We start from the raw sequence: 14798 nt of genomic DNA, 5'->3' as shown, positions 1-14798 counted from the left end.
CTGTGCGGAACTCCTGCCATCATCAGTGTCTGTGTCAGAGTCATCTGGTGCACTGGGCATGCAGGGTTTTGCTGGGGAAGGCAGCAGGGTGGCATTAGAGTGTGGCTTCCGGGAAAAGATGGTGCCTGAATCAGGCCTTGAGGCAGGGTGAGGTATGAAGGTGCAAAGGAGGACTTTTGGAGACGGACTGTGGCTGGGGCCACATGGGGAATTAGCACTCCTACCCTAGTTGTCCCTGCAGCAGCTGCCTGATGGCTGGGGGCACATACACCTCTAGGGGTCAAGTCTAAGGGCATTAGTGCACTCCAATCCAGGAAGTAGACAGGTGTGGAAGGGAGGGCACTGGACGTTGTGGGGAGGGCCAAGAGAGGGGACTTCTGGCCCTGGGACTTGGGGATGCCTTTATGCTGCCCTGGGGATTGACCATCTGGAGACACATCCTTCCTGCTATTGATGCTTCCCCTCTGGGAAGAAGCTCACAGCCTTGGAAGTTTGGTCATGGGCTACATGTTCACTCCTGCAAAGCCCTGTCAAGACTGAGACCTCCTTGCTCAACTGAGGCTGGGATGCCGAGGCCTCAGCCAGAGTGTCCCCCATGCCACCCACTTTCCCCTCTGTCCTGTCCCTGGACAGACCTTTCTCTGCACAAGTGAAGAAATGGTTTCAACAGGCATCATCAGGGAGCAGAGCCCAGTGTCCCAACCATGTCTGGCCCACGGGTGGCACGCAAGTCTAAGATGTGTCTACTTCCCTGATCTCTGGATCCTCAGGAGGCCAGTGAGGCAGGACTGAGGAGGCTGTTATCCCACTTAAATACTAAGGGAAGGAACCTGCCAAGATGCTCATCAGGGAGGAGCTTGAGTGGAGGCCTTCTGACGCTGGCCTCTTTTGACTAACACTCCATGGGTAGAATTGCCTTTCTCTCTGAGGACACGTGTCTGTGGGAGCTCTGGAGCCAGAGGGAAGGAGGAGGCTCCTTGTCTCCAACAAGCATTACAGGAGCTTCCTGAGCTGCAAGTGGATCCCATTCTTGGGCTTCAGCACAACTTTTGGAATGGGAACAGGGACCCTGGAGGGATCCGGTGCCAGCTCAAAGTGAAGCAAGGTCAGGGCCACGGCCACCTTCATCTCATTCATGGCAAACTGCTTCCCGATGCAGTTCCTGGGTCAGGGAGGGAAAAGGAAGTGAGCAGAGCCTTCTAACCCCTGCCGGGCACAGGGCATTCAGGGCTCTCCTCCACGTAGCCCAGCCCCGATCCCTTCCTTACGGGTCACACTGAACGTGCCGTCCAAGCCTCGGTCCACCCTCTCCCTCTGACCTTTACAAAGCCCACCTCTCTCCAGGACTAGCTCCTAAGTCCTACTTCTGCTCTCAGCAGTAGCAAGTCCTGTTGGGGAGGGTTGGCCCTCTAAGCCACAGGGTCAAGTCACGTGAATCAGTAAATATGAATTAGTACTTTGTTCACTCGTCCACAGGCAGTTTCTGGTTTCAGGCCAGGCCAGGGCACTGTAGGGGGGTGTGGGCCACTCTCGGGCCCTCACCACCCATGGCAGACAAGTAGGGGCCCCAGTCCCCAGACAGGACAGGACAGGGTTGTGTAAGGAAGTCAGGATGGCAACAGGCAGGCTTCTTGGAGGGGCCACGGGTTAGCGTCCCTCGACCGGCTGGACCACTTTCTTCCCAGTCAATGCTCTGGCCTCCTGTCTCCCCGCAGCCCCTCAGTCAACCCGCCCCTGGAGCCTTCCCATTCTACTCCAGCAAGGCCCCTCCTCCCGTCCCGTGGGCTCCTCACTGGCCTCTTCAGTCTCCTTGCCTCCCCTCCCTCTACTGCAGCCACGGCGGCTCGGGGCCTGCTGCGCCCTCCATCACAGGGAGGACATGTTGCGGGGCCTCAGCTGGCATCACAGCGCTCTCTGGGCTGCTCCTCACTCACCTCGTCCCTGTCCAGCCCCTCTTCCTCACTCCGCTCCTGTTGAGGTCCCCTCCCCCCGCCTCTGCCGGCCACATGCTCAAGACTCAGTCTAGTGACCGCCTGGCCTCCCGCCTATGCCGCCTGCGCCTCTTTCTCCCACATCCCCAAGCAGCTTTAGTGTTAACTCAAGGACACATCACCGTCCAGTGACCAGGACAGTGCCAGAAACATGGAATATTCCACAATCTGCTCAGTGAATGAATGAATGAGTGAATGAATGCATGATGTCTGTCTTGTAAGGCAAACGTACTGACCACTACACTATGGAAACGTCGCATGTCTGTCTTGAATAGCGGTAGTTGTTTCTTGACTGTGAACTCTTGGAAGCAGGGAAAGTGCCTTACATTTCTGTGTTCTCCTAATACATGACTTGGCACACAGAGGCAGCCTTAATAAATAGCTTTCTATTTGAACAAAGTTAATTGAATTGGAAAGAAAATTGGAATAAAATTTAATGTTTATTCTGACCTAGGAATTGAGTTTCCAGGTACCTGCTGTCCTCTAGTGGCAGCGACATGATGTGCAGCCAGTGTCTACAACCAAGAAGGACCCTGGCAGAAACCAAATCCTAGAGCCAATTCTGGAAGCATGTTTGCTTCAAGCCTGTTCTGTGAAGGCTGATTCACCAACTGAAGATTTCACAGAATTATAGATTCAGAAAAACTTGTTTTACTAAGTCATTACTAAGTTATGGAAGTTACTATTTCAGCAGGGGACTTATACTGTTGAAGATTTTCACAGCAGTCATTTTGGAGTGTATCATTCAGCTTAACAGCTATTTCAAGTGTCCTTTATATTTTACATGCCACAAACTTCTCAAATGCATGTGTCAATTACAAAATAGTGAGTTTTCTCTCAAAAGCAATTGATTGCCTTTAATTTTGTGCCTTTTTGCCAATGTTAGACTCTGTAGATTCTGGGACTATGGTATATAATCCCTGCTATATATAAAGAATTATGGCAACTAGAAAAGGTGTCTTGTTTATATTAATAAGCAGTCACAACTTTGTTGGCTTCAACTGCAGAAATAGAGAATACACACTGCTGTGTAACTTTCTTCAAACGACAGGGACTGTAAGTGATCACATACATGGCTTGAAACCTCAGGACAAGGAAGGCAGCTGGAAATCCAAACCCATGCAAACATGACTGATAATACAGTGAGAGGTGGATTGGTGAATTAAGTAAAAAATGCAGTGAGCTGGACTAGAAATGTGCCAAGAGAGAAAACCACCTTCTAAGGTGACTGATAATTGGGAAAAGCAAACATCTGAAGTTTAAGTTTCATGGAAAATTCTAATGCTGAAAAGTCATACACCTAAAATGAGGAAAACCCTGGAATGCTTTGGAGAGGCCACGGCCATGGAAATGTGGCTGGTCTTTGCAGAAGTCAGGAGATCAAAATCTCCGCGGCCTGCCCTGAAGGCCTTTTTGTACATGGGGACACACGCCGCCTTCTCAACACGCCAACATACAGGGACATAACTGCATACACCACATATGAATGTAGACAGTCACACACATCAGGTAGCACCCAGTGACACCCAGATGCCCCAGATACAGAAGGCCTCACCTGGATCCTCCTGAGAAGGGCAGGAAAGCCCTGTGTTGAGAAGAACCTGGTGCTAACCTGGATGGGTCAAACACCTGCAGAGAGAGCACCGGGACCAGGACTGGTGGGGTCAAACTCCTTGCACCAATCCACCAGGGGACAAGAATCCTGAGGGGGAGCAGGGGAAGTGCTGGTCTGGAGAGAACATCCCATCCCCTCTCCCATGGCCATCATACCTCTGGTTTCGGCCACACCTTCAGGTTGTGGTGAAGCCCATAAAAGAAGAGGGAGAGTGGGATTCCTGTGGGGCAGGGAGGAGAGAGAGAAGACTGATGGTACCCATGGCAACAGGGGCAATGTGTAAAAGGCCTGGGAGCCACCATGAGAGCTACCCTCCATCACTCTGAATGAAATGGTGCTCTTGCAAGACAGGTGGGCTGGAGGTGACAAAGCACATGAGCACAGATTAGGAGTAGGTAAAAATGGCCCAGGACTGAGAAGGAAAAGAATTGGAGGCTTACATTTAGGATCACCTCACGTGAAAACTCACATTTATCAGGTGCCGTCATGAACCCTTGGGGTTGTTCATTAACTCATTTAATCCTCACAGAAGCACTCAAGGAAGGCACTCCTATCCCCACGTGCAGTTGAGGCACCTGAGCCTCCGAGAGGTTGAGGGATGTGTCTGTGATCCCACAGCTAGGAGGTGGCTGGGCTTGGATTCAGACCCACTGGGACGTGAGCCAGTGGGTGGCCTCAAACCATGGCAGGGTTCTCAGACCTGAGCATCAGCTGCTCTCAGCCATCCACCTGAGGGCTCCTCAGAGACTGGACCATCTGACCCATGACAGTGCATTCCTTGAGCTCCCTCGTTTACATAGACCCCACATGGAAAGAACCACATCTCCACCGGCTTCTGTCTGCTTCTCTCTTAAGCCTTCATGTCTCAAGGAATTAGAATTTTAGCCCTCCATTATAATACCACATTCAGGAACTAACATTTGCTTATTGAGCTTTTGTTGGTTCAATTTCTGTGCCAAGCATTTTTCAAAAGTCGTTCAAACCACAGAGTAAATATTAATTATCTTGAGGTGGAGAAAATAGTCATGTCATCCTGGAAGTGGGCAAGCCCATGTGGATTTCTGATCTTCTATGTGGTTTTGCAAAGTGTTTAGTTTAGTGGGTGTGGTGAAGTCCATACCTACAGGTAAGGAGCGTCCATCAGGGAGGGTGACGGGCTTGCTCAGATCTCTGAAAATGAATGGCACTGGAGGATAGAGACACAGTGCCTCCTTGATGCACATGGTGATGTAGGGCATCTGATCCAGGTGGTCTCTGAAAGGAAACCCATTTGAGGGTGGGCAGGGCTGGACAACCAGGAGTTCTCCACTTGCTGAGGTGCAAGGTTCTCCCACCTGTTGTGCGCTCACCAGGTGATGGAGGCGCCATCCCCCAGGAGGCTCTGGATTTCTTCCCGGCACCTCTGCTGATGCTCAGGGTGGGAAGCCAGAGCATAGAGGGTCCAGGAGATGCCACTGGCTGTGGTGTCGTGACCCTCGAACATGAACGTATCCACTTCGGCACGGAGCTACCTGTCAGACAAGCTGCTCCCATTTTCCATCTGCAGAGGCAGGGAGAGTGCAGGGTTTGCCCTTCCTCTGTGCTTTTGGGCAAAGCCTCAGGCCTCTCCTGCCCACACTCACTCTGGCAATGAGGAGGATGTCCAGGAAATCCAAGTGCCTCTTGCTCCTCACCTTCTCCAGCTCTCCCTCCTTCTGTAGGTGAGCTTTCCACCGCCTGATCACTCCATCTGTCCCAGAACAGTGGTTCCCAGGCAGAGATGAGGGCTTCTGGGGAACCAGATGAAGCACCCACCGTACCCCTATCTGCCCCTCAGGCCCAATCTGGGTACGAGGTGGATGAGGACGAGGGTGGGAAGGGGCGCACATGTCAGGGCAGAGAGCTCCAGCATCGAGTGATCCAGGTCGGGAATCCCCTCAATAGCACAGCCCATGGAGGCTCTGTCTGAATGCTGCTGGGAGGGGGTCTCATTCAACCATCACCAAAGCTGTGGCACACGTTATCTCCCTGCACCTCACCTGACACCCTGACATCTCAGTTCCCAACCCCTGCACCAGGGAAGTACCCAGTGTGGGTGTGAGCCAGCCCCTGAAGAGGAAGCAGGAGTCTGGGCTCTGCCTGAGGGGTCAAAGCCAGGCCCTTTTACATGTGCATGATGGGGGTGGGTGAGCGGGAGCCGCCCAGAAGGATTAGAAGAACCTGTGTGTTGATGGGTGAGCTGCCAGGCCCGGTGGCCCCAGCGGCCTTCGGGGTTCAGCCTGTAGTTGATGTCGTTCTGGTGGAAGAGATTCCTCACTTGGGAAGAATTCAGATGATTGAGATTCCCTGATGGCCAGGATGAGGACTGGGAGTTCCAGATAGGTGAGGATGCAGAGGAGACTGGAGTGGAGGGAGCCTCTGACCTGGAGATGGACTGGGGCTCCGGGTGGGGATTCCTCAGTCAGTGGGGACAGGCAGCACTGAGGCTTTGTCATTTCTGACTCACAGCCCTGGAGACACTTAGTCCTTTACAAGTGGCCTGAGTGGCCAGGCTTCTCCTTTTGCCAAGATCGCGGATTTGACCATGGTCCATGTCTCTCTGCAGAATATTGCTTCTCGAGCTCATAAGCATCCAAGCTGCCCTAACTGCCTCTCACGTATGTCCTCCCCAGCTGGTGAGAACAAGGACCCTGCAGTTGAAGGGTTGTCACTGACCTGTCTGTCTGGATGCTGCCCTGGTGGCTGAAGGCACACTTCATGATGATGTCCAGGGTCATCAAGGAGACGTGTCCAAGGATCTCCAGATGTGAGTCCAGGCTGACGAGCTCCTCCCACTTGTCCTGTGGTGGGAGGGGGACATTGACCCTGCTCTGCTCTGCCAGAAGGCCTGTGCTGACAAGGCCAGGCTCTCTGTCTGTCTCTCTAAATCTTTGGATGAGATTTCCTCTCTTTCTAAGCAGATGTGTTTTAGCAATTTAAGGCTGTATCACACATGTGTAATGTGATGCCTATTTTCTCAGAATCTTTCATTATATAATTAATCATGTTCTCTCATAATATTCTGAATTAGTTTCGAGTTTTAAGAATAGAGTATGATGATGACCACCTTGTGGCCGACCAGAAACCATACTTTTTTATGGGACAGAGGGGGAAACTTAGGGGTTCTGAGATCAGAACTGGACAGACCATGTTCAACACTAGTAAGCAAATATTTCAAGTAAAGTAAAAGCATAAGCGGCTCTATTGGAGCTCCTAGTAGGGGGCATGATATACTTCAATTCCTTTCATTAATCCAGTGTTAGCTGAGATCAGGTGGTGCCCAGTCTACATCAGAGGTGATGTTTGTCAGGACCCAGCTCTGTGCATGTAGACCTGGCCTCATTTCCTCCTGTGAGTGGCTCAATTCCATGCAGAAGTCCTGGGCCCCAGGCCAGAGCCTACCTGAGTGACATCCTGGGATGTCCACTCTGCCACTGAAGATGCCATTGTCCAGGGCATCCGGGGGCAGCTTGCACCGCTGTCCAGGGGAATGACCCTTGCTCTAATCTTCTGTGTTGAAGATGTGGAGATGAGAGGGGAGTGGACCCTGAATACACTATGTCCCTGCTTTCCCTTTCTTCAGAGGAAATTGTGGATCCAAGGTGCTGCCTGGGGACCCCTGTGTCCCTTCCAGGTTTGGTGAGCTCTGCCTCAGAGTACGTTCTGAATGCATCATCCTGGAGGCTGTGTCTGATGGACGTCTGAGGGACACAAGGGTCTGAGAGTGGACTTTTTCAGCAGTGCTGGATGTGAGTGGGTCCAGGTGACAAGGGATGGACTCACCAGCATCACTCGGACAGAGTCAGTGATGAGACCCACGTAGGGCTTCAGGATGTCATAGTGGAAGGCTGGGGTCAGCATCCGCCGGTGCCGGAACCACGGCTGCTCCTCCAACAAAAGCAAACCATTCCCTGGGCCACAGATGGGTGTGTGTGTGGGTTGGGGAGACTGGACCAGAGGGACAACTGGGCACAACTTGGGAGGAACCAAGGCTGTCAGGAGGGGGCACATCATGGGCAAAGGTAGGATAGGCTGGTACATTTCAGGAATGTGAATTTCCAGAATGGCTGGTCCATAGGATGTGATTATGACAGCTGTGAGACAGAGGTTGAAAAAGAGTAGGGGGGCAGGTGAGAGAAGGAATCAATTAATAGTCAGGCTGAGAATACCGCAGAGGACTGAGGAGTGATAAGAAGAGGCTGAGCTTCAGGAGGGCTCTCAGCACCATTACAAAGGGTGAGAGTTTCACTGGAAGGAGAGAAATGAGGCTTGACTGAGAGATGAGGTGGTGACAGGGTGCCTGGTACCCGTTGTTCTCCATTAACCAAAGTGGTAGCTCTTGGTAAACCTAACTGGTGGGTGGACTGCAGTTGTATTTAAATGTACTTACCAATCCAGGGAATCAGCAATCTGTAGGCATCATGAGACTTTGGGTCTGAAAGGTAAGGAAGGAAAGTGGAGGGCACCAAACAAGACAGGCAGCCCCCAGAGCAGCTGTGGTACCTTCCATTCCTGATGCTTGTCAGCTGGCAGTCTGTCTCAAGCCACCTCCCTCTTGCCTCCCATCCCTGACTCTCTCTGTCCTGATGGTCACTGTGGGCCCAGGAAGGCAGACTCAGTGTCCCAGCAGCAGAACACCCACAGGACTAAGATGGTGAATCGGCAAGAAAGATAGGCTCTGCTCAGTGCCACAGGGTAAGAAAGAAGCCTGTGGTTTTCCTACAGTTTGTGGTGGTTTGGCCGTTTCATGACCCAGGAGAGGCAACAGTGAGAGGTGCCAAACCTAAATCAGTGTGGACAGGGAATTGTCCTCCAGACCTGGGATCATCTCAATTGGGTTAAAACAAGAAAGAAAGTAAGACAGAAAAGAGAAGTCAGCCCCACCCAGGTGTTTAAGCATTTACTATAAATGAATAATGTTGGCCTTAGTCTGGCTTGTGGGTTGCAAGGATAGCTGGTAGAGAGTCAGGTATTGATGGCTGAAGTGCCAGTTTCTTCTGGAATTTCACAGATCCAGGGGCATGTACTCAGGAGGGAAGATTTTCTCCTGCTGGGATGTGGGTTTCCCTCTCACCTGATCTTCCCAGGACCACCTTCATGTAGTCAGGGTCATAGATCAACACCAGGGCTTTCGTCCCCCACAGCCAGCGAACACAGGCACTTGGGTATTTCTCTACCCTCTTCAGTAGGGGTCGCAGCTCGGTCTCCTCTTGGAACTGTCCCCAAGGGAAAGATAAATCAATAAAACCCTTCTGTGAGTTCCAGTGCTGGAGTGGGGGTGAAGGGCAGGATGGGTACAGGGAGATCATTCTTGATCAATCCGCAGAACTAGGAGTTTGGAACTATTTCTTCTGACCTGGGCTCTGCCCCAGACCTTGCTGGCTGTCCACCTTCGTCCTAAGACCACATTCTGTCCCCTTGTCGGGTAGAGCCCTGGGCCACCTGTACGAACTGCCTACAGAAACTTACAGCAGGGATTCACTCCCAGGCGTAGAAAACTTTGGGAAGTGATTCGTACAACAGTTGCATGAGCAATTTATGATAATTTGTATCACTTGGTAAGCAGTTTTGTTGTATAATTTTGTTTATTTAGAGAATAAGATAGATTATATGTTTAAAATTAAATGTATACATTAATTTCATCGTCTTACTTGTTTTATATTTTCAATAGTATCTCAGCATACATATAAATGTTAATTTGAAAGAGTGTTTGGGATGTATATGGCTAAGTGAAAAAAATTAAATACTAAATTGTGTTTGTATCATATTATTTTACATATTGAGAGAGTACACAGATTCTGGATGTATCATGAAAATGGTATTGAACTAAGGTTTTGATATGTGAATTAATTTATCCCATTTTCATTTACCTGTGTCCAGAAACTTGTGTGCACTTTCCACCGCCTAGAGGAACCTCTTGAAACTCCTCAGTGTGGACCACAAAGGCCCTTGCTTTCTGGCTTTACCCTCTCTATTCTTGCCTCCTGCTGGGCTGGCGAGTCCACAGGACCCATTGCTCTGCCTCCAAAGATGCTGCCGCCAGTGCTCCTTGCACTGGCCCCACCTGCTCACATTTCTAGGCCTCTGCCCAGGTTCTTTCCTCTACCTGCTGTGCCCCTCCTCTTTGCCACAGAGCAACTGCCTCTCCTTAACCTTGGAGATTCAGCTTCGTTTTATCACCGCTGGATTTCTCGTCAACATTTCGTCCTAGGCATGTTCCATGCAGTCACCTCGTCTTTAATTCAATGGCTTCTGTGTAACTCAAAGCAACCCTCTGCCACTTTGGTATCTAATCTCTGCCTGCATCCTTCTACCATCAGGACTCGCCAGCTCTGAGACAACTTGCCTACTGGAGGGTGGGTTCCTTCACTGAGCACATATTTACTGAGCATTTACTATGTGCCAGGCACTGGTTTAAGGCACTGAAGTAGGATGCGGCTGTAGACGCTTGTCTGTTTGGAGCCTCCAGGAGGAGAGAGCGAGATTGAGGCCATGACAACCATAGGGGCTCATGAATCTGTGATGGGCGGAAGACCAAGCCTCTGGGGAAGCTTTGGGGCAGGGACCCTAACTCAGACCTGAACGTTAGAAAGCTCTTCGTCATGCACTTGCTCATTCATCAAGTCATCATTTACCAAGATGCTCTCGGGTTACAAAGATGAACCAGAGGCGGGCTCTCCCAGAAGGAGCTCACAGCTATGACCCTGCAGACAAAAGTAGCTGAATCCGGTTAGCACTGCCTTATGAGAAGGACAGCCAAGGGAAAAAGGGTTGTCCCCTGCGCTCCTGGGAGACCCAGAAAGACATCTTGGAGGAGGTGGCTTGGGGTTGGGCCTTGGTAGACAGACATATGAGGGACAATTTCATTCCAGGTAGAGGGCACATGGGAGCAGAGTCCCAGAGGCCAGAATGCCCAGGCAGGCGGGGAGGACGCTGAGTAACCTGGGGTGCAGGAGATTAGGAAGGAGAGGGGAGAGAGGTACTGGGCCAGCCCACGTGGGGCTTGGGCTGTTTCCGGTTCCCGTCTCTGGCTCCACTCTACAATAATCACGCTGCAGAGAAAGGGAGGCCTCAGCTCTCTGCAGCCCCTGATTTTCTCCCAACATTTGTTCAGTCCACAAGCCCCTGATGAGCCCCTCTCCATGTGGCCCCTGACTTGGCTCTGAGCCCCCGCCGCCCAGGCTAGTGCTGCCAGTGCTGGGTGGGTAGGCGCTGCCCCTCCCCAGCCTGCAAGCCGCTCCTTCCCTCCTTCCTGTCCCTCCACACATTGGACTGGCATCCCTCTGTGCAGGCTCTGTGCAGGGTGCTGGGGGTGAGGGGGATTTCACACTCGGTTCCAAGAGCTCATAGTCCAGTGCGGGAGGACACCAGGCGGGTGACCTCACCCTGTGGATGGTGCAACTCAAATGTCAGTTCTCCTTACCTGGCACCATCCTGGGAACCTCTCTCATGTGTGCCAGCAGCTTGTCAGGGTTTAAGCACTGAAATCAGGAGGCTGGAAAATTCCTCAGTCTTAACAAACCGAGCCAGTTTGTCCCTACAGCTGATGTAACACCCTACCCAGGAGGTGGGTCTCTTCTCCTGTGACCTGACATCTTCCTAGATTCCTGTCTGTCATCTCCACGGACAATGAGCCCACAGGGCAGCATCCATCAGACTGATGTCTGTGCTCCCAGGTAAGCTCAGGGCCAGGCAGAGAGGATGGGATTGAGGGATGGGGCAGGGAAGCATCTAGAAGCCTGTTCTATGAGAACAGTTGAAGCTGCTCAGCCTGAGACGGGGGAGACTCAGGAAGGAAGAGCCATTGTCCTCAAAGTGCAGATCTATAGGCCTGCAGATCTACCTAAGGAAGGGCGTCTGACAGACCCGAGGACACCAGCACAGGGTCCTTGGAGGGAGGGAGCTCCCTGGACTGGGATGAAGAGCCAAGACCTGAGAGGTAAGCTGGGTCCTTTTGTGAGGCCACGTGCTCGTCCCACAACAAGGCTTTGTCCCATGGACGTGCTGACCAGGACCATGGTCTGAGAGACCCGGCCCTCCCTGCCCTCCCACTCCCCCATCCCACTCCATCCTACCTCCTGCATGTGCCCATAGAGCTAGTGGGAAGGAGGAGACAGGAACTTCTGGAGGGCTTTGAGCAGCCAATCTCTGCGAAGGTAGTGCTGTGCTGCCTTGAGCAGAAGCAGAACCAGGCTGATCAGGGAGGCCACCTGCAGGAGCCCAGAGACACTGCCCAGGGCTCTGGAGGTGCTCAGTGCAGCAACACTCATGGTGCAGCGGCTCCTGGATTGCTAACTGTCCCTGAAGGTGGCTGACCTCCCCTGAGCACCCACCCTGGTCAGGGAGGATCACCTCACCCACCTGGGGGAGGGTGGCAGTGAGGGCAGAGCTCAGACCTGGGCCTCCAGGGTTGGGTTTTTATGTTTTGTTTTGTTTTTTAAATTTAAACCAATCTCTTTTTTGTTACAAAATGTAAGTAATATAAAGAGAAGATAATATTTATAAATAGAAGTGGGAGTTTGTGTTGTACCAGGATCCTGCAAACTAAAACATGCTTACATTTTTAAACACTTTAAACAAATTGAAATAAAACAGGATAGTAAATGTTTTTTCAAACTCCCTTGAATAACGTATCTCTGTGATATCTTGTTTATCACTGTGATATTGTACAGACCAGAATTTAAGTCTGTCGTATCATCCAGCCGTGGACTACCCTGCATGACCACACGAATCATTTTCATTTGTCCAATGCAACTGAAAATTCCATCCCACCCTTTTTTTCAACTAACCAGCAGGTTAATGCACACAGAGTGTATGGATGCTTAAATATTTTTTTAAGTTTGCAGGGGTTTTGTCTGTGTGAATACCTCTGTCTTCCTTCTTAAGAAATGAGAGAATACAAATTTGAAATGTAGTGAAAGATGGCTACTACTGAAATATGATATATTTTTAAAAAGGTTTGGAATTATGTACTTAATATTTAAAGAAATCTTTATTCAGATGTCTTGCTTTAGTCAGCTTTTGAGGCTTATAGACCCTTAAAGCAAGATTCCTTTCAGAGTCATTGTTTTCACTCTGTTGTTTATTAGTCATTGAATTAATTTGTATTTTTCTGTTGGATTAGATAAAATAGGTAGCTGAGAATCTTGTAATCTTTATATTGTTAGCTATATTATAAGTGCAGCTTCTTTTGCTGTATATGAAGTCTTTCCTGAATACAGTGTTTTTTCAGAAATTAAAAAAATGCTGAAGAAAAGAGGACAAATTAAATTTTCATGAAAGGAAATCTTAATCAGCAGTGACAGTGTAAGAGAAAGATGATTGCCACTTGGTCATCATGGAGAGGCACTTAGATTTGGTGTCAGTGCTTCTGTTAACAATGACTAATGTCTTTCTTGGAGCAAGTGCATGCTCCATCATAACTGTACCTGCCTAGAAAGAGAGGGCTCAGCAGTAGGCACCACTCAGCAAAAGCAAAAAACAAATGCAAAACAATTAAGAAAATGGTAATAGGAACATACATATCGATAATTACCTTAAATGTGAATGGATTAAATCCTCCAACCAAAAGATATAGGCTTGTTGAATGGATACAAAAACAAGACCCACATATATGTTTTCTACTGGAGACGCACTTGAGACCTAGGGACACATACAGACTAAAAGTGCAGGTAAGGAAATAGATATTCCATGAAAATGGAAATCAAAAGAAAGCTGGTGTAGCAATCCTCATATCAGATAAAGTAGACTTTAAAATAAGGAAATAAGGAATGTTACAAGAAACAAGGAAAGACACTACATAATGATCAAGGGATCAATCCAAGAAGAAGATATAACAATTATAAATATATATGCACCCAACATAGGAGCACCTCAATACATAAGGAAACTGCTAACGCTATAAAAGAGGAAATTGACAGTAACACAATAATAGTGGGGGACTTTAGCACCTCACTTACACCAATGGACAGATTATCCAAATAGAAAATTAATAAGGAAACACAAGCTTTAAATAGCACAGTAGACCAGATAGATTTAATTGATATTTATAGGACATTCCATCCAAAAACAGCAGATTACACTTTCTTCTCAAGTGCACACAGAACATTCTCCAGGATACATCACATCTTGGGTCACAAATCAAGCTGCAGTAAATTTAAGAAAAGTGAAATCATATCAAGCATCTTTTCTGACCACAACGCTATGAGATTAGAAATCAATTACAGGGAAAAAAATGTAAAAAACACAAACACATGGAGGCTAAACAATACGTTACTAAATAACCAAGAGATCACTGAAGAAATCAAAGAGGAAATCAAAAAATACCTAGAGACAAATGACAATGAAAACACGATGATCCAAAACCTATGGGATGCAGCAAAAGCAGTTCTAAGAGGGAAATTTACAGCTATACAAGTTTACCTCAAGAAATGAGAAATCTCAAATAAACAATCTAACCTTACACCTAAAGCAACTAGAGAAGGAAAAACAAAAATACCCAAAGTTAGTAGAAGGAAAGAAATCGTAAAGATCAGCACAGAAATAAATGAAATAGGAATGAAGAAGACAATAGCAAAGATCAATAAAACTAAAATTTGGTTCTTTGAGAAGATAAACAAAATTGATAAACCTTTAGCCAGATTCATCAAGAAAAAAGGGAGAGGATTCAAATCAATAAAGTTAGAAATGAAAAAGGAGAAATTACACTGACACTGCAGAAGCACAAAGAATCATAAGAGACTACTACAAGCAACTACGTGCCAATAAAATGGACAACTTGGAAGAAATGGACAAATTCTTAGAAAGGTACAACCTTCCAAAACTGAACAAGGAAGAAATAGAAAATATAAACAGGCCAATCACAAGTAATGAAATTGAAATTATAACTAAAAATCTTCCAACAAACAAAAGCCCAGGAACAGATGGCTTCACAGGCCAATTCTATCAAACAGCTAGAACAGAGCTAACACACCTATCTTTCTCAAACTCTTCCAAGAAATTGCAGAGGGAAGAACACTCTCAAACTCATTTTATGAGGCCACCATCACCCTGATATCAAAACCAGACAAAGATACTACAAAAAAGGAAAATTACAGACCAATATCACTGATGACTATAGATGCAAAAATCCTCAACAAAATACTAGCAAACAGAATCCAACAACACATTAAAAG

The 14798-nt window shown here is 48.5% G+C and overlaps 1 protein-coding gene across 1 annotated transcript; it reads right to left on the bottom strand.

Moving 5' to 3' along the window:
* Window positions 1–3542: 3542 nt before the first annotated feature.
* On the bottom strand, window positions 3543–11894 carry LOC132479702 (cytochrome P450 4A25-like). The gene is given in 9 exon segments (XM_060083195.1): window positions 3543–3620; window positions 3762–3826; window positions 4727–4892; window positions 5203–5335; window positions 6301–6425; window positions 7408–7535; window positions 8015–8059; window positions 8699–8840; window positions 11700–11894. Coding segments are annotated over 9 exon segments (1077 nt in total).
* Between the last annotated feature and the right edge of the window lie 2904 nt (window positions 11895–14798).

The sequence above is a fragment of the Mesoplodon densirostris genome, chromosome 2 (assembly GCF_025265405.1).
Source record: "Mesoplodon densirostris isolate mMesDen1 chromosome 2, mMesDen1 primary haplotype, whole genome shotgun sequence".
Taxonomy (NCBI): Eukaryota; Metazoa; Chordata; class Mammalia; order Artiodactyla; family Ziphiidae; genus Mesoplodon; species Mesoplodon densirostris.
The sequence above is the reverse complement of the archived record's forward strand: the minus strand, read 5'-3'. Positions and strand labels throughout refer to the sequence as shown.